At 40.8% G+C, this 24,818-nt stretch overlaps 6 protein-coding genes across 17 annotated transcripts in view; all 6 read left to right on the top strand.

The window, feature by feature from the left end:
- Positions 1–24,818, top strand: part of LOC116335353 (protocadherin gamma-C5-like) — a 281,881-nt gene that overhangs the window by 93,640 nt on the left and 163,423 nt on the right. The gene's annotated exons all lie outside the window — the stretch shown is intronic.
- Positions 7,005–10,307, top strand: LOC116336093 (protocadherin gamma-A7-like). The gene is made up of 2 exons (XM_039622499.1): positions 7,005–9,416; positions 10,299–10,307. Exons 1-2 carry the CDS (start codon positions 7,005–7,007, stop codon positions 10,305–10,307), a joined length of 2,421 nt encoding a protein of 806 aa, XP_039478433.1.
- On the top strand, positions 10,709–13,159 carry LOC116336094 (protocadherin gamma-A2-like). Its single transcript, XM_039622503.1, has one exon. The coding sequence runs from the start codon at positions 10,709–10,711 to the stop codon at positions 13,157–13,159; it is 2,451 nt and encodes an 816-aa protein (XP_039478437.1).
- On the top strand, positions 14,187–17,590 carry LOC116336095 (protocadherin gamma-A3-like). Its single transcript, XM_031759882.2, has 2 exons — positions 14,187–16,709; positions 17,564–17,590. Exons 1-2 carry the CDS (start codon positions 14,262–14,264, stop codon positions 17,588–17,590), a joined length of 2,475 nt encoding a protein of 824 aa, XP_031615742.2. The 5' UTR covers positions 14,187–14,261.
- On the top strand, positions 17,608–21,231 carry LOC116336025 (protocadherin beta-16-like). The gene is made up of 2 exons (XM_039622512.1): positions 17,608–20,211; positions 21,205–21,231. Exons 1-2 carry the CDS (start codon positions 17,761–17,763, stop codon positions 21,229–21,231), a joined length of 2,478 nt encoding a protein of 825 aa, XP_039478446.1. The 5' UTR covers positions 17,608–17,760.
- Positions 21,283–24,615, top strand: LOC120443597 (protocadherin beta-16-like). The gene is made up of 2 exons (XM_039622522.1): positions 21,283–23,896; positions 24,609–24,615. The coding sequence occupies exons 1-2, from the start codon at positions 21,408–21,410 to the stop codon at positions 24,613–24,615; spliced, it is 2,496 nt and encodes an 831-aa protein (XP_039478456.1). The 5' UTR covers positions 21,283–21,407.

Raw genomic sequence — 24,818 nt, forward strand, 5'->3', positions numbered from 1 at the left:
GACTGTTTTTTTTCTCTCTTTGTTCTACTGTAGCCAACTTTTGTCATTGTTTTCATCCTTCATTTGCCCATCTATTATGTTAACCACTTATCCAGCTTGGGGTCTCGGGGCTTGAACCTATCCCAGCTGACATAGTCAAACATCAGTATCCCTGTGAGGTTGTCAGTATTTTTATTTATTTATGGGGCGGGGGTTACCACAAAATTATTGTAACAGAGATCAAATAAAAGCTTTGCACTACATACCTTTTATTGAACCATATGTCAACAGATTTTGTGCATTTGATGAAAAATAAACTTTTAGAAAAGCATCCCTTTTCCTTTTTGACTAATTTTCCCCCCATAAACAACAACAACAATAATAATAACAGAGCAGTTCCTGCTTATAGTGGTCACAAGTGAGGTGATCAGAATAACAAGAAAAAGAAAATTCCCTTTGTGTGTCACTAGAATAACTAGTTCATGATTTGTTGCTTCTTAACTTCTGCTTTCAGGTAACCCGTTTTAATTTTTTTTAATTTACTCCTCTAAATGGAAGTGGGTGACCGCTTGCACACTCAGAATTCATGAGAACATGGTCACATATTTTAAATTTAGCTTATGGGAGATTGCCTGCCTTTTTTGTGTGACTCTTTTTTTTCCTCCTGTGCCTTTGTCTACCAGATGTGCATTAGTCTATGTAAGAGCTTTACAGTTGCCTTTCATAGTTCTTCATTGCCTTTGGTAGACTGTATATCAAGTGCAGGAACTTGTAAAAGAAGGAAGTGGGGGATTTGGGCACAAGAGGGTAGACTGAACAAAATAATATTATTATATTCTTAAAAGGTAAATGCAAATTTAATAATAAAATACATGTGGATAACTACATACTGTTATAGTTTAGACTTTAATTTGATGTATTTGAATGATTTGGTAATTGTCTAGTGACAGTTATTTCTCAGTGTGAAAGATCATCAGTAGTCATCAGTGACCATATTATACCTGTTTTTTGATTATCACTCTGATCGCTTACATGATATGGCCACTGCTGAACACATCAAAAGGAAACAAAGTAGTGTTAGTGGTGTTTTTCTTTCTTTTTTCCCCCTTTTTTTGTTATTAGACTCTACCTTGGCCTACTTAACATTAAGTTTAAAACATAAAACCGTAAACACACAACAGTAAAAGCAAATCATTTTTATTCTTACATTAAAAAACAAGTATATATATGTTTAAATGTTTAGCTGTGAGCTTTATTCAGGTCAGTAGTTAAAATCTTACACAACACCTAAACTGTGAAATGTGTGCATGTGTTTCTGTGTCGCATAAGGTGCCTGAGTGTGCCTACTCCTGCATACTGCAGAGTGCCATGATGATGAAGCAAAGAGGGTTTGTGTTAGGTCTAATTGTTGAATGTTGCCATTGTGTTTCTTAAATTTGTACAGTCTTAGTTCAAGCAGTATTATCAAAGCTATTCCTTTGATCCTGAGCACCTCTAACCACTTTGTGTTGGGGGAGGTTTTATAGCAGATACATCCTATCTGGAAGATCTACTTCCTTTGATGTAAGCTTCCTGCGTTTACGACCCTTTGGTCAGCAGGAGGACACACACACACACACACACCTGCATGCATATACATACAGTGCCTTGTCTTTGTAACCAAAGGGGGTTGCGAGGGGAGGTGTTTTGTAAACTATTGTTTGAAGTTTGTCAATAAAAGCCAGCGAGAGGAGGCCCTCATCGGGGTCACTTCCATGCTGGACATAGACGAGGCCTCCCTTGCGCAAGTAATCGATCGATCGCTGACTGTCTTGTTTTCATTCATGATGAATAAGTCTCTAGAATTAGCGGGGTTTGTGGGAACAGACCCAACAGTTTGTCGTGAAAAGAATACCCTCATGAATTCATATGTGTTTCTCTTATCGCTCTAGGCCCATTTGTGCTCTTTCCCCCCCTCCGCTTAGTAATAATTCAGCGGGTTGTCTCGTCTGATCTGAGGTCGTAAGGGGGGGTGGCTGTAGCTCAGGTGGGTCACCTACTCACCGGAAGGTTGGTGGTTCGATCCCAGGCTCCTCCAGTCTACATGCCAAATATCCCTGGGCAAGATATTAACCCCATGTTGCCCTCCGATGCATCCATCGGAGTGTGAATGCGAGTGAATGTTAGATAGAAGCACTAAAAACCTTAGATAAAGTGCTTGTGTGAATGGGTATGATTGGGTGAATGCACAAGTTGTATAAAGCGCTTTGAGTGCTCAGTGAGAGGAGAAAAGCGCTATATAAGAACCAGTCCATTTACCATTTGTGCTCCTAATTTCATCTGTGCTAGGAGTGGAGGAGTACCCAAGATGGCGGCGCGAGCAGTTGCAGCAGCCGGTGCTCTCCTCAACTTAGCGGTTTTCTTTTTATTTAGTTTATTTTTGTTTCACTTTTCCTCCGACATGCAGGAGCACATATGCAATACAGCAAAACTGAACTGCTTGCGGTTCTAAACCACAAAAACCTGCACACCTTCGCTGACAATGACTGGGACTCAATTCCCCCTGAGATCCGGAGGGTCACTGACTCCAATTTTACCATACCACCGCTGAAATGGCGTAGGCGACGGAGGCACAGGAAACAGAAGAGAGGGAAGAGAGCGGGGCTGAGGGCTAGGCTACGTGCTAACCCACACGGACCGGCTATTCCGAGCCTCTTCCTCACCAACTCACGGTCACTAAATAACAAGATGGATGAGCTACGACTGCGGATCACCTCACGCTGTTTGGATTACTGTGTTATGATCATCACAAAGACTTGGTTGGACTCTTTTACCCCAGACACTGCGATTGAGCTAGCGGGCCACGCTACATTCACAGCGGACAGGAGCAAAGAGTCCGGTAAGAAACACGGAGGAGGTCTGCTAGTGTTTGTAAACAATAACTGGTGCACCAACAACACAGTTAAAGTCGTCCACTGCTGCCAGGACATAGAATACATGATGGTGCAGTGCAGACCCTTCTACTTGCCGAGAGAGCTCACAGCGATCACAATAATAGCAGTTTATGTGTCGCCGCAAGCTAATGCTAAGTCAGCCATGGAGCTACTCGAGCGCTCCATTAATAAACAGCTTACAAAGCACCCGGACTGCGCTGTGATCGTGGCAGAAGATTTTAACCACGCAAACCTGAAATCTGTCCTGCCTGGATTCTTTAAAAACGTGAGCTTTCCGACGAGGGAAAACACCACACTAGACCAGGTCAACGCCAACATCCCAGATGCCTACAAAGCCACCCGACTGCCTCATCTCGGACTCTCTGACCATCTCTCTCTGTCCCTGATCCCTGCTTATAGACCTCTAATTCAAAGGTAAAAAACCATCGGTAAAAGCAGTACGAGTGTGGACCGCGGAAGCCACCACGGCCCTACAAGACTGTTTTGATAACACGAATTGGAGTGTATTTGCAGAAGGAAGGATCAGACTTTGAGGGCCACACATCTGCCGTACTCTCATACATACGCTTCTGTACTGAGAGTGTAACAACAACAAAGACTTTTAATGTGTTCCCGAAACAGAAGCCATGGCTCAACAGTGAGGTGAAAGCCCTACTAAGAGCACGTGACAGCGCCTTCAAATCAGGAGACCAACAAGTCTACAAAGAGGCATGCCAATCTCTGCTTAAAGGCATAAAAGAAGCCAAGTGCAAATACAAACAGCGCATCGAGGAACACTTTAACACAACAACGATGATTCAGCCTACAGAGAGGAGGTTCAGCATCTGAAGCAATGGTGTGATGACAACAACCTGCATCTGAACACAGCCAAGACCAAGGAGATGGTAATCGACTTCAGAAGAACAAAGCGATCTGAGCACTCTACCCTCTACATTGATGGGGAGGAGGTAGAAAGGGTAGAAAGCTTTAAGTTCCTTGGAGTCCACATCTCGGCCGACCTTACCTGGTCCACAAACATCTCCCACCAGGTAGGGAAAGCACAACAAAGGCTGTACTTCCTCAGGAAACTACGTCAGGCCCAATTACCCCAGAAACTGCTAGTAAACTTCTACCGCTCCACCATCGAGAGCCTTCTGACCTACTGCTGCACACTCTGGTTCAACTGCTGCACCGCGGAGGACAAGAGGAAACTGCAGCGGGTGGTGAGGGCAGCAGAGAGGGCAATAGGCACTTCACTAACTCCCCTCAGAGACATCTATACTGGCAGACTTCAGCAGAAAGCCAGTATCATCATCAAAGACCCCTCACACCCTGGACACTCACTTTTTTCCCCCCTTCCCTCTGGTAAACACTACAGGTCCATCAGGTCGAAGACAAACAGATTCAACAGAAGTTTTTACCCACAGGCTGTCAAACATGCCCTACCTCCACCCTGATTGGAGGATAACTGCACTGCCAACACTCATGGACATTACACTTTATTTATAAACCGTATTTCTATTTATACTTCAATGCAACCAACACCCCTACCTCTTTAAACTGTATTTATTATAACCTTATTTAGTATAGTTGCAACAGCCCCCCCCCCACACACACACACACACACTCAATGTGCAATACCACTGCTCGCACTGCACCTCTCAATGCACCTGCTCCTCAGATGGCATGTATGTGTATTTATATATATATATGTAAGGTTGTATGTGGAAATATGTGTATGTGTGTGTGTATGTATGTATGTAAGCATGCATATATGTTTATATACATATATGTATGTATGTGCGTGTATGTTTTTATGGGTGTATCCGCATGTTTGCAGGTGGATGTATAACTTGTACATATCTTTCTTGTGTAAATGTAAATTTGTCTGTTATTGTGTAAATACTTACGCTGTTGTGTACTTCACACACATGGAGAAATGCCAAACTGCCTTTCATTGTTCTTGTAACAGTGACAATAAAAAGCTATTCTATTCTATTCTAAATGCAGCACATATTTTTTTGTTTAATTCTATCTAGGTCACAAGAACATTGTTCAAAGCTCTGTTTCAGCAGTGCTGCTGTAAGATAGGAAAGAATTTCCAGTTTACATAAGGGCTTACTTTAAATATTGAAAGTCTCACAAAGATTCAGTGATTCTAAAAACTGAGGGTAATCTTGTTTTGTCTTGCTTTGGCTTTCAGAATCATCTTGTCCAGAGGGGACATCAACGTTTTAGTTGATTAGTTTTAGTTTGTTTTTTTTCACCAGGTTCTTAAATCATGACCTTCTTAAATGTTATCACATACTGTCACTAAAATATCTAGATTTTGCACCAAATCCTTAGTGTTTTATGTGATAAATTGTCACAGATTTTCTTTTTTTTTGTGCACAGTAGTTGCACAACAGTGTTCTAAACATGAGGAGGAACATTCAGTGCAATTAAATTCTCAAACACTAGATTATTAAATCTAAAATATTTTGGTCTGGGTATGCTGCTTTAAAAACTCAAAAGATCAAATTATGGTATTCCATTGTATCAGTATTGCACTTGCAGTGTGTAAAACCAATAAATATGCATGAATTTTATTTTATTTTATTTTATTGCTGTTGTTCTTCAGGATACATACTAACTACTGTCTTTTTTTCTTCTTTCTTTCTTTGGTGCATGTCCTGGATGAATCTTCCACTTCAATCTAATAGGTAAGATTATTTTGATTTCCCCTTTTCCCTGAAATCTCACCCCAAACACCGTAATCCTTATCATTGCAATATACATCCACAATTAATATGAAATTCACAGTTTTCTTTACACAGTACATGATAGTATTTCACCACAACCCATGATCTACATTGACACTAGATATGAAATGTTATGAGTGTTTATACAACAAATATCCCCAGAAATGTTTCATTGAAAGTCATATTGGTGCATGACTGAGACTGCAGGTAGCAGTCTTGAAACACAGCAGCAACATTACTCTAATTTGTGTGCGTTGTGTAGTTCTACCCTAGGCTTTATGCTACATGAATATTCATGTGAATATTTCTGGCTTCTGCTGTGGAGTCTTTGCCTAAATAATGCTCAATCATGGTGCACAAAATATTTTGCTCTTCAGCAGGATATGCTAATATGTGTGAGGAGGGAAACATGCAAGGAAGTATCAAAACCTATCAAATTTATCCATTCCTTTCAGCTCTACAAAAAAGAAAACAAACCAAAAAAAAAAAAAAAAAACCCATACTGCTCTGAAATGTGTCATTATTTTTTCATGCCTCTGGATGAGTGTAGACTTTGAATGTTGATTCCACTGCTCAAATCTAGGTCATTGGACTCATCAGTTAGATTAGATCAGATTATCTATCCGTCTATCTATCCACTCATTCTCTACTGTATCTTTGTATACATTTGTTCATTTATCTATGTAACCATCTGTCAGCCTGCCTCTCTGTCTGCAGATATGCAGCTCAATATGGTTTTACACAGAATCTGTGTGTTTGTCCACACTTCAGTCTCAACATAATGTTTCTCAAATGAATTCGCTCAATCTCTTATATTTTTTAGTTTGCTGAATATATTGTATCAGAAAACTTTGTCGTTGCTGTCAGCCCACTCCATTCACGGCAAATTTTGGACCTATGGTGGTCATAAGATGACTTGTAAACAGAGATGATAATAAAACAGACAGTATATTAATCACCTGTTATGGAAAAAATATGCTTAATTTATTTAACTTATTCGTTTATTTTTTAACTTATGCTTATCGAGATTTTGCTTTCTTTTGCATGAATAAAGGTTGGGTGTCGCTAAAAAACAATGTATGCAGTAGTCAGGAAAGGCTAAACAGTGGAGCATCAGTGCTCAGACACCTGCGATGATGCCGTTTTAATTCATCACTGCTGGTGGTGCTGTTGCCTAAGCAGACTTGTGCAATGCGTATTAAAGACACAAAGTCACCACCCGTCTTTAAAGGAAATAGGCGATGGCTATTAAGCCATCGCTTTGGGTAAATTTAAAAGAAGACTGTACACACTGCAAAGCCTCTATGATAAATAGCTGGAGCTTTCTGTACGGATGACTGTGTTGTTTTGGACCTGATATTACTGGGAAGAAATGGATAATATGAAGCACAACGGTACCCTGCGTCAGTGGAACGTCTCCATTTTGCTTTTCTTTGTGGTTGCTGCGGTCAATGGACAAATCCGCTATTCTATACCAGAAGAAATGAGGAAAGGACTCTTTGTCGGAGACATTGCAAAAGACCTGGGCTTGGATGTCAGACGGTTGGTATCTGGTCGAGCTCGACTGGTAATAGAAGATGATAATCAATATGTCGTGCTGAACCAGAACAAAGGCCATATCGTTGTCAATGAAAGAATTGACAGAGAAAGATTATGCGCTAAGAAATCTCCGTGCAGCTTTAGTCTGGAAATTGTTCTTGAAGAGCCGCTCGAATTGTTTTCCATTACTATCGAAATACAAGATATAAATGACCATGCTCCCGTTTTCCCCAAAAAAGAAATTAATTTAGAAATTAGCGAATCGACGCCAACTGGGACTGTGTTTTTGCTTGATAGTGCAGCTGATCCTGACGTAGGGACAAACTCACTGCAGAGTTATTCTTTAAAAGCAAACGAACATTTTGTTCTCAAACAACATACTCGAGCAGATGGGAGTAAATATGCCGAAATGGTGCTTCAGAGTGGTTTGGACCGCGAGAAGCAAAGCAAACATGCGCTCATATTAACGGCTGTCGATGGTGGGGAGCCGCAGATGTCCGGAACGGTAAAAATACACATATCTGTGCTGGATGCAAATGACAACTCGCCTGTTTTTACACAGTCCATATACAAAGCCTCTGTACTGGAAAATGCTTTACGAGGCACAATTATTGCCACAGTCAGTGCAGTAGACGCTGACCAAGGTTACAATGGTAACGTTACATATACATTCACACACCTAGAAGATGGTTCCGCTTGTCCTTTTGAAATAAATTCCAACACGGGTGAGATTAAACTCGTCGGGGATATTGATTATGAGGCTTCTCCAAATTACGAGATAAACCTCCAAGCAAAAGATCCATGGGGTGTCACAGGAGCCAGCAAGTTAGTGATCGAAATTGTAGATGAAAATGATAACAGTCCAGTAATCACAATGGCTTCATATTCGGGGAAGATTTCAGAAGATTCTCCTCCTGGCACAGTTGTGGCGTTAATTAGTGTCCAAGATAAAGATTCTGGGAAAAACGGACAGGTGCATTTAACTATAGATGAACATCTGCCTTTCAAAATTAAATCTTCTCTCAGAAACTATTATACATTAATCACTGCGCAAACTCTCGACCGAGAAAAGCTTCCCACGTACAACATTACTCTCACTGCCACTGATGAGGGCTTCCCAGTGTTATCGAACAAGAAATCTGTCTATTTAGAAGTTAGCGATATTAATGACAACGCTCCAGCTTTTAGTCAAAGTCTTTACAGCGCTCAGGTAACGGAAAACAATTCTCCGGGTGTCCCTCTGTTGCAGATTCGTGCTACTGATTTGGACCAGGGCCAGAATGCACGTATATCATATTTTCTTTTTGAAGACGAGCTGAATGGAAATCCGGTATCCGCATATTTCTCCATTAATACAGAGAGTGGAGTCATTCAGTCTCTGCGTTCACTGGACTATGAACAAGTCAAAGAGTATAAAATACGAGTTAAAGCACAAGATGGTGGGTCACCCCCACAGAGTAGTAACACATCAGTTATTGTACATGTACAGGACCAGAACGACAACCCCCCTCAGGTTCTGTATCCGGTCCAGACTGGTGGCTCTCTGGTGGCTGAAATGGTGCCTCGTTCAGCAGATGTGGGCTATCTGGTGACGAAAGTGGTGGCTGTTGATGTGGACTCTGGACAGAATGCCTGGCTCTCCTATAAACTGCAGAAAGCCACAGACAGGGCGCTGTTTGAAGTGGGCTTACAGAATGGAGAAATCAGAACTATCCGCCAAGTCACTGATAAAGATGCTGTCAAACAAAGACTGACTGTTATAGTGGAGGACAACGGGCAGCCCTCTCGTTCAGCTACAGTCGTTGTTAACGTGGCGGTGGCGGACAGCTTCCCTGAAGTGCTGTCGGAGTTCACTGAGTTGACACACGACAAGGAGTACAATGACAACTTGACTTTTTACTTAGTCTTGGCTCTGGCTGTAGTTTCCTTCCTCTTCATCACGTGTTTAGTGGTTATTATATCAGTCAAAATCTACAGGTGGAGACAGTCTCGCATCCTGTGTCACTCCAACCTGCCTGTCATTCCATATTATCCACCACGTTACTCAGACACTCTGGGGACAGGGACTCTTCCACATGTGTACAATTACGAGGTGTGCAGGACGACTGACTCCAGAAAGAGTGACTGTAAGTTCGGCAGAGCTGGTAGTCAGAACGTGCTGATAATGGACCCCAGTTCTACAGGAACGATGCAGCGGATACAGAGTGAAAAGAGCATTCTGGATGAACCAGACTCTCCGATAGAGGTTTGTTTATGTTTTACATTTGGGCGCTTGTGTATCAGTAATTTAGCATTGCTAATAAATAGTTGTAAACTACACTTTTGCTTTAACAATCATGAAGAGAATTTCTTCTATCATTCCTTAATAAGTATCTGTCTGTAAAACAAAGTGTAACAATAGCTCCTCATTTGAAGATGGTTATACAATTTCATCGACTCAAGACAAAGTAAACACACCGACAGCCTAATTTTTGAAAACCTTTGGACTTTGGTTAGTATGGATGACGCTGGAAACTTTGTAGGATACAGTGCAAACATCACGTCTCCGGTTGATTATATTGGCTTGTGCGAACACTAAAATATATATATATATATTTTTTTTTTCATCAAATGACAATGTTTGTTTTTATGCAGGGTTAATATAATTACGTCTAAATACTGTAGTAGTTACATTCTGAAATGGAAACGGCTCCACTGTCCTGTCACTGTCCTTGGTGCTGAAGTGCTTTGCTCTGAGATGCAGTCGTCATTATTATCGTTGAGATTTCTAAGACTTTGAAGAGGCCATTCATTTAGGATCCACTTGTATGTTTTATTTATAATGCAGTTAATTATATAAATAATAACAAATAAATAAATAATAAAAAACGACAACCCATAACTCTATTATTACCAGTCCAGATTCATTTAATAGCAAGCAAGTTTTGCTTTATTATCATTCGTTATTCTTTAAAATTTACAGGTCACCAGCAATGTGTATTTTTTATGTCATAAGGGGACATATGACGGTAACTTTGAAATCCGCGGTTATCAAAAAATGTTTTAAAAAGAAAAAGAAAGAGAAAAAGAGAAGAAAGTGCCAGTGGTCGTTTTGCTTTGTGTCACACACTTTTTTGCTTTTTTTCAGTTGAATTAATCTTAACAGTCAAAGTCAGTATTTTCTGCATTCTTTAATTCGCTTAACAGACGTACGTGCCTTTAAAGTGAAATCATTACTTCGTGCAAATGCGTTATTTCTACAGAGATAGTGTGCAGAGTGATGAACGTGGACGTTGGCTTTTCTAGTTTCATATTTTACCCTCTAAGTGACGCTGTTGCCTGGTAAATCTATTCTGCCATGCATTTCGAGACAGGGCTGTTTCCTCCCCCATCACTAACGGCAGATGATCTGCTTTTCATAGGAGCTGGATCAAATAGAATACACACCTGCTTTTTTATTTAACGTCATATATCGACCTAGGATGTGTGAGTCTTCCTCTCTAAGTTAAAGCCCTCGATCCATTGCTCGGTTTTGGTTTTTAAGTCCTGTTTTCAAGAATGGCATTTGGAGTAGAACATCGAGACCGAGTTGTAAGATGGCGAATGCGACTTACAGCCAGCCTGTTTGTTTTTCACGTCCTTTTTCTTTATCGAGCGGAGGCACAGATCCGATATTCGATCCCAGAGGAGCTGAAAACGGGGTCCCTTGTTGGAAATGTGGCACAAGATCTTGGCTTGGATCTAAAAAGGCTTCGTTCTGGACGGGCCCGTATCGTTACGGGAGAAAGCATTCAGTACACAGAGCTGGAAACAGACAAAGGGACTTTAGTTGTGAATGAGAGAATAGACCGAGAGCAGCTTTGTGGGGATTTGACTCCATGTAGCTTTACCTTTGAGATTTTATTGGAAAAACCAATGGAGCTGCACCCTGTGACGATAGAGGTATTGGATGTAAATGATAACGCTCCCACTTTTCAGAACAGTCACTTGGAATTTGAAATAAGCGAATCTGCTGCGCTCGGTTCCCGTTTTGTGCTGGAGAGTGCGGAGGACGCTGATGTTGGGCAAAACAGTCTGCAAAACTACATTTTAACTCCGACAGACAATTTTGTGTTAAAAGAATATGTTAATCCGGATGGAAGTAAATATGCTGAAATGGTGCTTCAGAAACCTTTAGACAGAGAGGCACAGTCACGCCTATCTTTAAAACTGTTGGCCGTTGATGGTGGAAATCCACAGAAATCTGGGACAGTAAATATAGAGATAAACGTATTAGATGCAAATGACAATGCTCCGGTGTTTAATCAATCCTTATATAAGGCCGCAGTGATTGAAAATGCCCCAAAAGGCACGCATGTTGTTACAGTGAATGCGAGCGACATTGATACCGGTTCAAACGGAAAAGTGTCATATTACTTTTCAAAATCGAAGGCAGGGATAGCTGATTTATTCGATATAGATGAAGCTACTGGTCGAATATATGTGGCAAAGGAAATCGATTTTGAAAAGGACAAAAAGATTGAGTTCAGGGTTGAAGCGAAAGATCAAGGGGGGCTGATAGATTCTAGTAAAGTTGAAATTGAGGTCTTGGATATAAACGATAATGCACCGATCATTAACGTGATGTCATTCACTAGTCCTGTGTCAGAAGACTCAGCTCCAGGTACCACTGTTGGCATTATTAACGTGAAAGATCTTGATTCGGGTGAAAACGGACAGGTAAGGTGCACGATCGAAGGCAGTGTTCCTTTTAAAATTAAATCCAATGTGAGAAATTATTATACACTGATAACTGATGCTGCCTTAGATCGTGAAAGTTTGTCAGAATTTAACATCACCGTTATTGCCTCAGACGCGGGCTCCCCTCCGCTGTCAACCAGAAAAACTTTTAATCTAAAGGTGTCAGATGTTAATGACAATTCCCCAAAATTTCCTCGAAATTTTTACACGGCTTGGATTGAAGAAAATAACTCTCCTGGTCTTTCTGTCATGACTGTTAATGCTAAAGACCCCGATGAAAACCAAAACGCCTGCGTTTCCTACATATTGGAAGAATGTGAGATTAATGGGTCTCCAGTATCTGAATACGTTTCTGTTAATGCAGAAAGCGGAGTGGTGCATGCAGTGCGTTCGTTTGACTATGAGCAAATCAAACAACTGTCATTCACTGTAAAAGCGCAGGATGGAGGATCTCTTCCACTCAGCAGCAATGTGACTGTGAAAATAATGATCCAAGACCAGAATGACAACCCCCCACAGGTTCTGTACCCAGTCCAGACTGGTGGATCTCTGGTGGCTGAAATGGTGCCTCGTTCAGCAGATGTGGGCTATCTGGTGACGAAAGTGGTGGCTGTTGATGTGGACTCTGGACAGAATGCCTGGCTCTCCTATAAACTGCAGAAAGCCACAGACAGGGCGCTGTTTGAAGTGGGCCTACAGAATGGAGAAATCAGAACTATCCGCCAAGTCACTGATAAAGATGCTGTCAAACAAAGACTGACTGTTATAGTGGAGGACAACGGGCAGCCCTCTCGTTCAGCTACAGTCATTGTTAACGTGGCGGTGGCGGACAGCTTCCCTGAAGTGCTGTCGGAGTTCACTGAGTTGACACATGACAAGGAGTACAATGACAACCTGACTTTTTACTTAGTCTTGGCTCTGGCTGTAGTTTCCTTCCTCTTCATCACGTGTTTAGTGGTTATTATATCAGTCAAAATCTACAGGTGGAGACAGTCTCGCATCCTGTATCACTCCAACCTGCCTGTCATTCCATATTATCCACCACGTTACTCAGACACTTTGGGGACAGGCACTCTGCCACACGTGTACAATTACGAGGTGTGCCGGACGACTGACTCCAGAAAGAGTGACTGTAAGTTCGGCAGAGCTGGTAGTCAGAACGTGCTGATAATGGACCCCAATTCTACAGGAACGATGCAGCGGATACAGAGTGAAAAGAGCATCCTGGATGAACGAGAATCTCCTCTGGAGGTTTGTCATTTCCTATAGACACATTTGTTCTTTATCCTTTATTTAATTGCTTCAGTGAAATAGCTTCTCAGTGTTGCATAATTTCCAGCAACAAGGACAGAGTCTTAGTTTACATAAGTAGTCAGGTAATACTAGGTTACCACAATTGACACATTTTCCACACATCCTCCAAAATAATCAGTGGTAGAGGCCAATATTTTCCTTTTAGTATAAATAAATGATCGGTTTTAATGTTCTAAACATGTCTGTGCAGTGTCTTCTGACATTTTGTTTAATGATGTTATTTGGTGTCCACAACATTCAAAAGAACGAGACTACCCTAAAAGTTGAGTAAAAACCATTTTAATGTTAAGCGGAGCAATCATTCACACATATCTTAATAGCATTCTTATGTTATGTCTTTCCCATGAAAACATTTGATGACGAGATGGTTGCATGCCAAAATATTTTCTAGTGATTCTAAATTAGTCATTATAAGATCCTGAGGACACCTGAATTATTTTAGCAACTGATATAGATTTATACATGTATATTTTCCTTAAAAGTAATACTTCCACTTTCTTTCTTTTTTTCCCTTGGTTTTTATTTTTTATTTTATTTTTGTTGCAACGGTTGCTTCTGTTTACTGGGTTTAGAAATTACTTGAATGATAATCTCTCATTATTCTAGTGGGTCCATTTTAACTGTATTTCCTCACAAAATTCGTTACGACATACATGCTGAAGTGAAAATATTTTATTGAGAAGGTAGTATGGTGTTTTGATATCATTTCATATTGATCTCCACGCAAGATAAAATATGTTGATGTTGGGGTTGGGGTGTTGCTTCTGAAATTCAGGAATCATATGACTTCCACGTTTTATACTCTAAGGGACGCTGTTGGCCAGTTAAATATTTTCCGTCTTTCGTTGTTATCCAGTCCATCCCCTCAGTGATCATACACTGAGGGAAGCTCATTGTGTTTTTTCAAGATTTCGTTTGAACGCGGACTCACAACCTTCTATATAAAGCTTGAAGAAAATTGTAAATGTAGCTTCGGGGATGATAGACTAGGACATTTAAACTGCCTGAACGGAAAAATCGTTCGTTCCATATATTTTTTTTTTTTTCTGTCTGAGTGATGGCGACTTTAAGATGCCTGAGTTGCGTATCCCAATGGCGATCACTTTGTGGAGTACGACGTCACATAGGAATGCTTCTGTTGCTGCTTCTTGCGGTTAACATGGTAGGTGGTCAAATTCGGTATTCTATACCTGAGGAGATGAAGAAAGGCTCTGTTATCGGTAATGTGGCGCAGGATCTTGGCTTGGATCTGAAAAGGCTCCGCTCAGGGCGGGCCCGTATCGTAACCGGAGAAAACGTTCACTACACCGAGCTGCAGAAAGACAAAGGGATTCTGGTCGTGAATGAGAGAATAGATCGAGAGCAGCTTTGTGGGGACGTAACGCCGTGTAGTTTCAGCTTTGAGATGATTTTAGAAAATCCGATTGAACTACATAGAATAACTGTCGAGGTTTTGGATATAAATGATCACGCACCTGTCTTCCCAAACAAAGATAAACCCATCAGTTTTGAAATAAGCGAATCAGCTGCAGTTGGAGTGCGTTTCCCTCTGCAGAGCGCGCAGGATCTAGATGTAGGCCAAAACGCACTGCAAAATTATATTCTGTCCCCAAACGACAATTTTATATTGAAACAACATTCAAATCCAGATGGAAGAAAATATGTTGAAATGGTTCTCCAGAAACCTTTAGACAGAGAGCGACACCCGCATTTCTCTTTGAAATTAATCGCAGTTGATGGAGGAACACCGCAGAGATCTGGTACAGTAAATATAGATGTGACTGTGTTAGACGCCAACGACAACGATCCAGTTTTTAATCAATCGGTGTACAAAGCATCTGTTTTGGAAAATACAAAAACAGAGACTAGTATCATTACAGTAAATGCCACAGACGCAGATAGTGGATCAAATGGACAAATTACATACGGTTTGTCCGAAATGAAAGAAAGTGCAGCGGATATTTTTAGAATTGATGAAAACACCGGAACAATTTACGTGTCTGGTCAGATTGACTACGAGAAAGACAAAAAATACGAGTTGAGGGTAGAGGCAAAGGATCATGGTGGATTAACTGGGACAAGTAAAGTTATATTTGATGTTATTGATGTTAATGATAATGCTCCTATTATAAATGTAATGTCATTTTCTAGTCCCCTGTCAGAGGATGCCCGACCTGGTACAACCATAGCCGTTTTAAATATAAAAGACGCAGATTCTGAGAGAAATGGACAAATTAAATGTTCGATTGATGGTAAACTTCCCTTTAAAATTGAAACATCTCTGACCAACTATTACAATTTGGTCTCAGATCAACACTTTGACAGAGAATCCATCTCAGAATATAACATAACAATTACAGCCACCGATTTTGGGTCTCCCCCTCTGTCTAGTTCAACAAAATTGCATCTAAAAATCTCTGACGTCAACGACAACGCACCATTATTTGATAAAAACAGCTATACTGCTTATATCACAGAGAATAACTCTCCTGGATTTTCCATATTTACTGTGAGTGCGCGGGACTCTGATTGGAATCAAAACGCTAGGATCTCATATCTTTTAGAGGAACAACAGGTCAGTGGGAGTCCAGTTTCTACTTATGTGTCTTTAAACTCTGAAACTGGAGTTCTTAGTGCGGTTCGCTCCTTTGATTATGAGCAAATCAAACACATTGCGTTAGTAATTAAAGCACAAGATGGAGGCTCTCCTCCACTTAGCAGCAACGTGACTGTGAAAATGATAATCCAAGACCAGAACGACAACCCCCCTCAGGTTCTGTACCCAGTCCAAACTGGTGGCTCTCTGGTGGCTGAAATGGTTCCTCGTTCAGCAGATATGGGCTATCTGGTGACTAAAGTGGTGGCTGTTGATGTGGACTCTGGACAGAATGCCTGGCTCTCCTATAAACTGCAGAAAGCCACAGACAGGGCGCTGTTTGAAGTGGGCTTACAGAATGGAGAAATCAGAACTATCCGCCAAGTCACGGATAAAGATGCTGTCAAACAAAGACTGACAGTTATAGTGGAGGACAACGGGCAGCCCTCTCGTTCAGCTACAGTCATTGTTAACGTGGCGGTGGCGGACAGCTTCCCTGAAGTTCTGTCGGAGTTCACTGAATTGACACACGACAAGGAGTACAATGACAACCTGACTTTTTACTTAGTCTTGGCTCTGGCTGTGGTTTCCTTCCTCTTCATCACGTGTTTAGTGGTTATTATATCAGTCAAAATCTACAGGTGGAGACAGTCTCGCATCCTGTACCACTCCAACCTGCCTGTCATTCCATATTATCCACCACGTTACTCAGACACTTTGGGGACAGGGACTCTCCCCCATGTGTACAATTACGAAGTGTGCAGGACGACTGACTCCAGAAAGAGTGACTGTAAGTTCGGCAGAGCTGGTAGTCAGAACGTGCTGATAATGGACCCCAGTTGTACAGGAACGATGCAGCGGATACAGAGTGAAAAGAGCATCCTGGATGAACCAGACTCTCCTCTAGAGGTCAGTCAAAGGATATTTGTGTATTTATTCTCCTTCTTTGTTTGATTGCTCTGATGAAAAGCTTCGCAGCATTACACATTTCTCAGCACCAAGGACAGCGTCTCAGTTTTCCTCTGCATATAGGTAGGCCTTTAAAGCTTCTCTAAAAGTTCTTACATAGTTAATTTTTAAAAGAAAGTTCTCCCTAAAAGTCCCTAATAGTTTCCAGTATTTCATAAACAGAAGCTTTGTTGGGTAAAAGATTATTGATCATACTCCAGGTGTTTGTGCAATGTTTTGTGCTTGCTTATTGCATCCTCATAAGACGATAAAGAAGACATTGTCAAAGTAAAATACTAAAAAGAAGCAGAAATAAGTCAGCCACGTATTTCTGAAGAGCAACGTTATTTTCCTGAAGCCTGCAAAGAAACAAAAAAAAATTATATTTTCTATCACTCATCTCGACATCTTAATCTGTTTAATTATGCTGATATTGTTATTTACTCTTTCTAAGATTTTAAAGCCAGGGAATTATTTTAGTTTCCAGTTATCATGATATTTCTTTTCTGAGAGTAGGAGTTCTATTCGAGTGATTTTGTTCCCCTGGTTCTCGGCACTGTTGTTCTGCTGGTAGATAATGTAATTGAAACTTCTCTTGTTTGCGGTAGATCGTTCTCAATTTAACTTTTCCACTCACTATTAGTTGTATACACTCTTCAGTGAAAAATTATTTTATTAATAAAAGTAATTTCATATTGATCCCCACGGCTTAGATCGTTGTCACAAAGATTCAAGTCTCGTGTGATTTCTACCTTTTAGACTCTAAGGGACGCTGTTGGCCGCTGAAATATTTTCTCTGTTATGTTGTCATTCAGTCCATCCTCTCAGAGATCACACGGTGAGGAAGGCTATCTGTGTTTTGCCGAGGGTTCATGTGAACGAAGTCTCACAGATTTCCATTTAACGCTTGAGAACAATTTTATAGGCCAACCAGCTGCTGGTATACTAGGGTCTTTTTGTTACTGCCTAAAGAGACAAATCTTTCTTTCTTTGTGTCTTTTTTGTCTGAGTAATGGCGCCTGTAAGATGTCTACCTTACATGTCACCAGGATGGCGATCATTTTGTGGAGTACGACGTCGCATACGATCGCTTCTGTTGCTGCTTCTTGCGGTTAACATGGTAGGTGGTCAGATTCGGTATTCTATACCTGAGGAGATGAAGAAAGGCTCTGTTATCGGTAATGTGGCGCAGGATCTTGGCTTGGATCTGAAAAGGCTCCGCTCAGGGCGGGCCCGTATCGTAACCGGAGAAAACGTTCACTACACCGAGCTGCAGAAAGACAAAGGGATTCTGGTCGTGAATGAGAGAATAGATCGAGAGCAGCTTTGTGGGGACGTAACGCCGTGTAGTTTCAGCTTCGAAATGATTTTGGAAAACCCGATGGAACTACACAGAATAACTGTCGAGGTTTTGGATATAAATGATCACGCACCTGTCTTCCCAAACAAAGATAAACCCATCAGTTTTGAAATAAGCGAATCAGCTGCAGTTGGAGTGCGTTTTCCTCTCCAGAGCGCGGAGGATCTAGATGTAGGCCAAAGCGCTCTGCAAAATTATATTCTGTCCCCAAACGACAATTTTATATTAAAACAACATTCAAATCCAGATGGTGGTAAATATGTTGAAATGGTGCTCCAGAAACCTTTAGACAGAGAGCGACACCCGCATTTCTCTTTGAAATTAATCGCAATTGATGGAGGAACACCGCAGAGATCTGGTACAGTAAATATAGATGTGACTGTGTTAGACGCCAACGACAATATTCCAGTTTTTAATCAATCAGTGTACAAAGCGTCTGTTTTGGAAAACACAAAAACAGGGACTAGTATCATTACAGTAAATGCCACAGACGCAGACAGTGGATTATATGGACACATTACATACGGTTTGTCCAAAATGAAAGAAAGTGTAGCAGAAATATTTACGATTGATGAAAACACTGGAACAATTTACGTGTCTGGTCAGATAGATTATGAAAAATACCGAAAATACGAGTTGAGGGTAGAGGCAAAGGATCATGGTGGACTAACTGGGACAAGTAAAGTTATATTTGATGTTATTGATGTTAATGATAATGCTCCTATTATAAATGTAATGTCATTTTCTAGTCCCCTGTCAGAGGATGCAACTCCCGGGACAACTATTGCAATCTTGAATATAAAAGACACAGATTCTGAGAGAAATGGGCAAATTAAATGTTCGATTGATGGTAAACTTCCCTTTAAAATCGAATCATCTCTGACAAATTATTACAATTTGGTCTCAGATCAACACTTTGACAGAGAATCCGTCTCAGAATATAACATAACAATTACAGCCACCGATTTTGGGTCTCCCCCTCTGTCTAGTTCAACAAAATTGCATCTAAAAATCTCTGACGTCAACGACAACGCACCATTATTTGATAAAAACAGCTATACTGCTTATATCACAGAGAATAACTCTCCTGGATTTTCCATATTTACTGTGAGTGCGCGGGACTCTGATTGGAATCAAAACGCTAGAATCTCATATCTTTTAGAGGAAAAACAGATCAGTGGGAGTCCAGTTTCTACTTATGTGTCTTTAAACTCTGAAACTGGAGTTCTTAGCGCGGTTCGCACCTTTGATTATGAGCAAATCAAACAGTTTGAGTTAGTAATTAAAGCACAAGATGGAGGCTCTCCTCCACTCAGTAGCAACGTGACTGTGAAAATAATGATCCAAGACCAGAACGACAACCCCCCTCAGGTTCTGTACCCAGTCCAGACTGGTGGCTCTCTGGTGGCTGAAATGGTGCCACGTTCAGCAGATGTGGGCTATCTGGTGACTAAAGTGGTGGCTGTTGATGTGGACTCTGGACAGAATGCCTGGCTCTCCTATAAACTGCAGAAAGCCACAGACAGGGCCCTGTTTGAAGTGGGCTTACAGAATGGAGAAATCAGAACTATCCGCCAAGTCACTGATAAAGATGCTGTCAAACAAAGACTGACTGTTATAGTGGAGGACAATGGACAGCCCTCTCGTTCAGCTACAGTCATTGTTAACGTGGCGGTGGCAGACAGCTTCCCTGAAGTGCTGTCGGAGTTCACTGAGTTGACACACGACAAGGAGTACAATGACAACCTGACTTTTTACTTAGTCTTGGCTCTGGCTGTGGTTTCCTTCCTCTTCATCACGTGTTTAGTGGTTATTATATCAGTCAAAATCTACAGGTGGAGACAGTCTCGCATCTTGTATCACTCCAGCCTGCCTGTCATTCCATATTATCCACCACGTTACTCAGACACTTTGGGGACAGGGACTCTGCCACATGTGTACAATTACGAGGTGTGCAGGACGACTGACTCCAGAAAGAGTGACTGTAAGTTCGGCAGAGCTGGTAGTCAGAACGTGCTGATAATGGACCCCAGCTCTACAGGAACGATGCAGCGGATACAGAGTGAAAAGAGCATCCTGGATGAACCAGACTCTCCTCTAGAGGTCAGTCAAAGGATATTTCTATATTTCTTCTCGTTCTTTATTTAATTACTCTGATGAAAAGCTTGGCAGCATTACACATTTCTCAGCACCAAGGACAGCGTCCCAGTTTTCCTCTGCATATAGGTAGGCGTATAAAGCTTCTGTAAAAGGTCTTACATAGTTAATTTTTAAAGGAATGTCCTCTTATAAAGTCCCTAATAGTTTCCAGTTGTTTTTTATATCCAAAGTCTTTGTTTATAGAGTATTGATGATCACACTCCAAGTGTTTGTGCAATGTTTCCTGGCAGTGTTTTACTTGCTTACCATTCGCTTGCCATAGTTATCAAGATATTTCAAGGGGACCCTGGAAAGGTAAAATATTAACACAAAGTAGAAAGAAGGTATGTGTTTCTTAAAAGCATTCTTACTTTCTTGTGGAGTCCATATGCTCATCCAAAGTCTATTCAATTACTCGACTCATTCATACCGACTTATTTTATAGTGCTTATGCTTTCGATGCTGTCTGAGTCGCCGTATGACTTTGCATTCACTGACTTATGTCAGAATCATATAATCATTACATTAGGACTTATACATCTATAGTTTCCTCTAAAGCAACACTTCTATTTAATTTCATTTTCGTTTGTTTTTGTTTTTTTCTTCCTGTGTGAGTCACGGTAGTGTTGGTGTGGCGTTTAAAAATTCTGTTGAAACTGCGGTTTCTGTTAGGTCGTCCTTTCAAATTCTCCTACTATTTTGTTGTTGTTGTTATCTATATATATTCTTACTTGAAAAATGTCTTCATTAAGCAGAATGGTGACAATAAAAGAAATTAAACATGCCCCCCCCCCCCACACACACACACACACTAACACGCACACACATCACACACACACTTACAGTCATAACAGTTGTTTAATATTCATTTGTCAAATCTCGTATGATTTCCACCTTTTAGACTGTAAGGGACGCTGTTGGCCAGTAAAATATTTTCGATCTTGCGTTGCTCTTCAGTTCATCCCACCAGTAATCATGCAGTGAAGTGGGCGCTCTGTGTTTTGTCGATAGATCGTATGAACAAGGTCTCTCAGAGTTACATTTACGGCTTGAATTAAATGTAATTTGGACGCTGATATACCGGGAGCTTTTTTGTTTTCTAATTCCTAAGGAGATATATCTTTTTATTTTTAATTTTCTTTTTCTTTTTTGTCTGAGTGATGGCGACTGTAAGGCGTCAAACCCGCGTCCCATCAAAATGGGAATCATTTTCTGGAGTACGACGTCACATAGGAATGCTCCTGTTGCTGCTTCTTGCGGTTAACATGGTAGGTGGTCAGATTCGGTATTCTATACCTGAGGAGATGAAGAAAGGCTCTGTTATCGGTAATGTGGCGCAGGATCTTGGCTTGGATCTGAAAAGGCTCCGCTCAGGGCGGGCCCGTATCGTGACCGGAGAAAACGTTCACTACACCGAGCTGCAGAAAGACAAAGGGATTCTGGTCGTGAATGAGAGAATAGACCGAGAGCAGCTTTGTGGGGACGTAACGCCGTGTAGTTTCAGCTTTGAGATGATTTTGGAAAACCCGATGGAACTACATAGAATAACTGTCGAGGTTTTGGATATAAATGATCACGCACCTGTCTTCCCAAACAAAGATAAACCCATCAGTTTTGAAATAAGCGAATCAGCTGCAGTTGGAGTGCGTTTCCCTCTGCAGAGCGCGCAGGATCTAGATGTAGGCCAAAACGCACTGCAAAATTATATTCTGTCCCCAAACGACAATTTTATATTAAAACAACATTCAAATCCAGATGGAAGAAAATATGTTGAAATGGTTCTCCAGAAACCTTTAGACAGAGAGCGACACCCGCATTTCTCTTTGAAATTAATCGCAGTTGATGGAGGAACACCGCAGAGATCTGGTACAGTAAATATAGATGTGACTGTGTTAGACGCCAACGACAACGATCCAGTTTTTAATCAATCGGTGTACAAAGCATCTGTTTTGGAAAACACGAAAACAGGCACTAGTATCATTACAGTAAATGCAACAGACGCAGATAGTGGATCATATGGACACATTACATACGGTTTATCCGAAATGAAAGAAAGTGCAGGGGATATATTTAGAATTGATGAAAACACCGGAACAATTTACGTGTCTGGTCAGATTGACTACGAGAAAGACAAAAAATATGAGTTGAGGGTAGAGGCAAAGGATCACGGTGGACTAACTGGGACAAGTAAAGTTATATTTGATGTTATTGATGTTAATGATAATGCTCCTATTATAAATGTAATGTCATTTTCTAGTCCCCTGTCAGAAGATTCCCGACCTGGTACAACAATTGCAATTTTGAATATAAAAGACACAGATTCTGAGAGAAATGGACAAATTAAATGTTCGATTGATGGTAAACTTCCCTTTAAAATCGAATCATCTCTGACAAATTATTACAATTTGGTCTCAGATCAACACTTTGACAGAGAATCCGTCTCAGAATATAACATAACAATTACAGCCACCGATTTTGGGTCTCCCCCTCTGTCTAGTTCAACAAAATTGCATCTAAAAATCTCTGACGTCAACGACAACGCACCATTATTTGATAAAAACAGCTATACTCCTTATATCACAGAGAATAACTCTCCTGGATTTTCCATATTTACTGTGAGTGCGCGGGACTCTGATTGGAATCAAAACGCTAGAATCTCATATCTTTTAGAGGAAAAACAGGTCAGTGGGAGTCCAGTTTCTACTTATGTGTCTTTAAACTCTGAAACTGGAGTTCTTAGCGCGGTTCGCACCTTTGATTATGAGCAAATCAAACAGTTTGAGTTAGTAATTAAAGCACAAGATGGAGGCTCTCCTCCACTCAGTAGCAACGTGACTGTGAAAATAATGATCCAAGACCAGAACGACAACCCCCCTCAGGTTCTGTACCCAGTCCAGACTGGTGGCTCTCTGGTGGCTGAAATGGTGCCACGTTCAGCAGATGTGGGCTATCTGGTGACTAAAGTGGTGGCTGTTGATGTGGACTCTGGACAGAATGCCTGGCTCTCCTATAAACTACAGAAAGCCACAGACAGGGCGCTGTTTGAAGTGGGCTTACAGAATGGAGAAATCAGAACTATCCGCCAAGTCACTGATAAAGATGCTGTCAAACAAAGACTGACTGTTATAGTGGAGGACAACGGGCAGCCCTCTCGTTCAGCTACAGTCATTGTTAACGTGGTGGTGGCGGACAGCTTCCCTGAAGTTCTGTCGGAGTTCACTGAGTTGACACACGACAAGGAGTACAATGACAACCTGACTTTTTACTTAGTCTTGGCTCTGGCTGTGGTTTCCTTCCTCTTCATCACGTGTTTAGTGGTTATTATATCAGTCAAAATCTACAGGTGGAGACAGTCTCGCATCCTGTATCACTCCAACCTGCCTGTCATTCCATATTATCCACCACGTTACTCAGACACTTTGGGGACAGGGACTCTGCCACATGTGTACAATTACGAGGTGTGCAGGACGACTGACTCCAGAAAGAGTGACGTGAAATATATGCAACCGATGAGTCAAAGTTTAGTGAGTGTGGATGGAGTTGTAGACGATGTACCACAAGTGGATAAGCAACTGTCAGGCAACTGTTCCCAAATGCCTACTTTGGTGAGTGATAATCTAATCTTTTCTGTTCCATTTTCCCGTTCTCAGCACGCACCTTTAACCTTCTATGACCCGAACTCATTCATGGCATGCATGTTTAATTTCTCTTTGCTGTTTGAGCTGATTGGGACCTGATGAATATAAAAACAAAGAATCATCTTTTTACATGATGTAGTTTCTGAGAAAAATGATATCCACATACGAGGACATTCGTTTTAAATTTTGATAGAACACTATTAAGTCACAACTGAGTAATGTGCAAAACTCGTTATTTGGTGTCTGACCACAGCAGTATTTTTCCTGAGTACAAAAACAAAATGAGAAACAACAATTGTGCCCCTTTGAGCAATATAGCTCACTGGAAGTGCTGTTAACAGTTCCAGGAAGACGTATGTCTGTAACAAAGTATGGATAAAAATATCAGACCCTTGTAGAGCAAAATTTAGTATTGTGGTCTAGACAACCCAAAATGTGATGTTCACATATATAGACGCCATGTCCTAGGAGGTTAAATGTTGGTGAAAGTTTATCAAAAGCCACTTAGTGTAGCTGTCTGCCTTTGTTCCCCCCCATAATATTCTCTGATTTCTAACTTATTTTTATATTTCTTTTAAACCACCATGAGCAACATCTTTATTGCACCTTTGTATTACTTTGATGTTCTACATTTTTGTGGTATTTATATCTCTGTTTGACTGCTCAGACTTACTTTTACCTTTTTTTTTATTAAATCGTACTCAAAATCTCATCTTTTTCCAGGTTTTGAATGTATTATACTTTCATCTTTATAATCTGACTTATTAGATATAATAACAACATAATTGCACCAGTAGCAGTTCTACTCATTTGTTATTTTTGTATTTAAGAATAATATAAGAATCATCATTTTAAGTTCATCTTATTATACATTTTTTTAAAGTATTATTATTTGCAGAAGAATTTGCTTTATATTACTCGTTGTTACTGACT

Source organism: Oreochromis aureus, linkage group 2 (genome assembly GCF_013358895.1).
Source record: "Oreochromis aureus strain Israel breed Guangdong linkage group 2, ZZ_aureus, whole genome shotgun sequence".
In the NCBI taxonomy this organism is placed as follows: domain Eukaryota; kingdom Metazoa; phylum Chordata; class Actinopteri; order Cichliformes; family Cichlidae; genus Oreochromis; species Oreochromis aureus.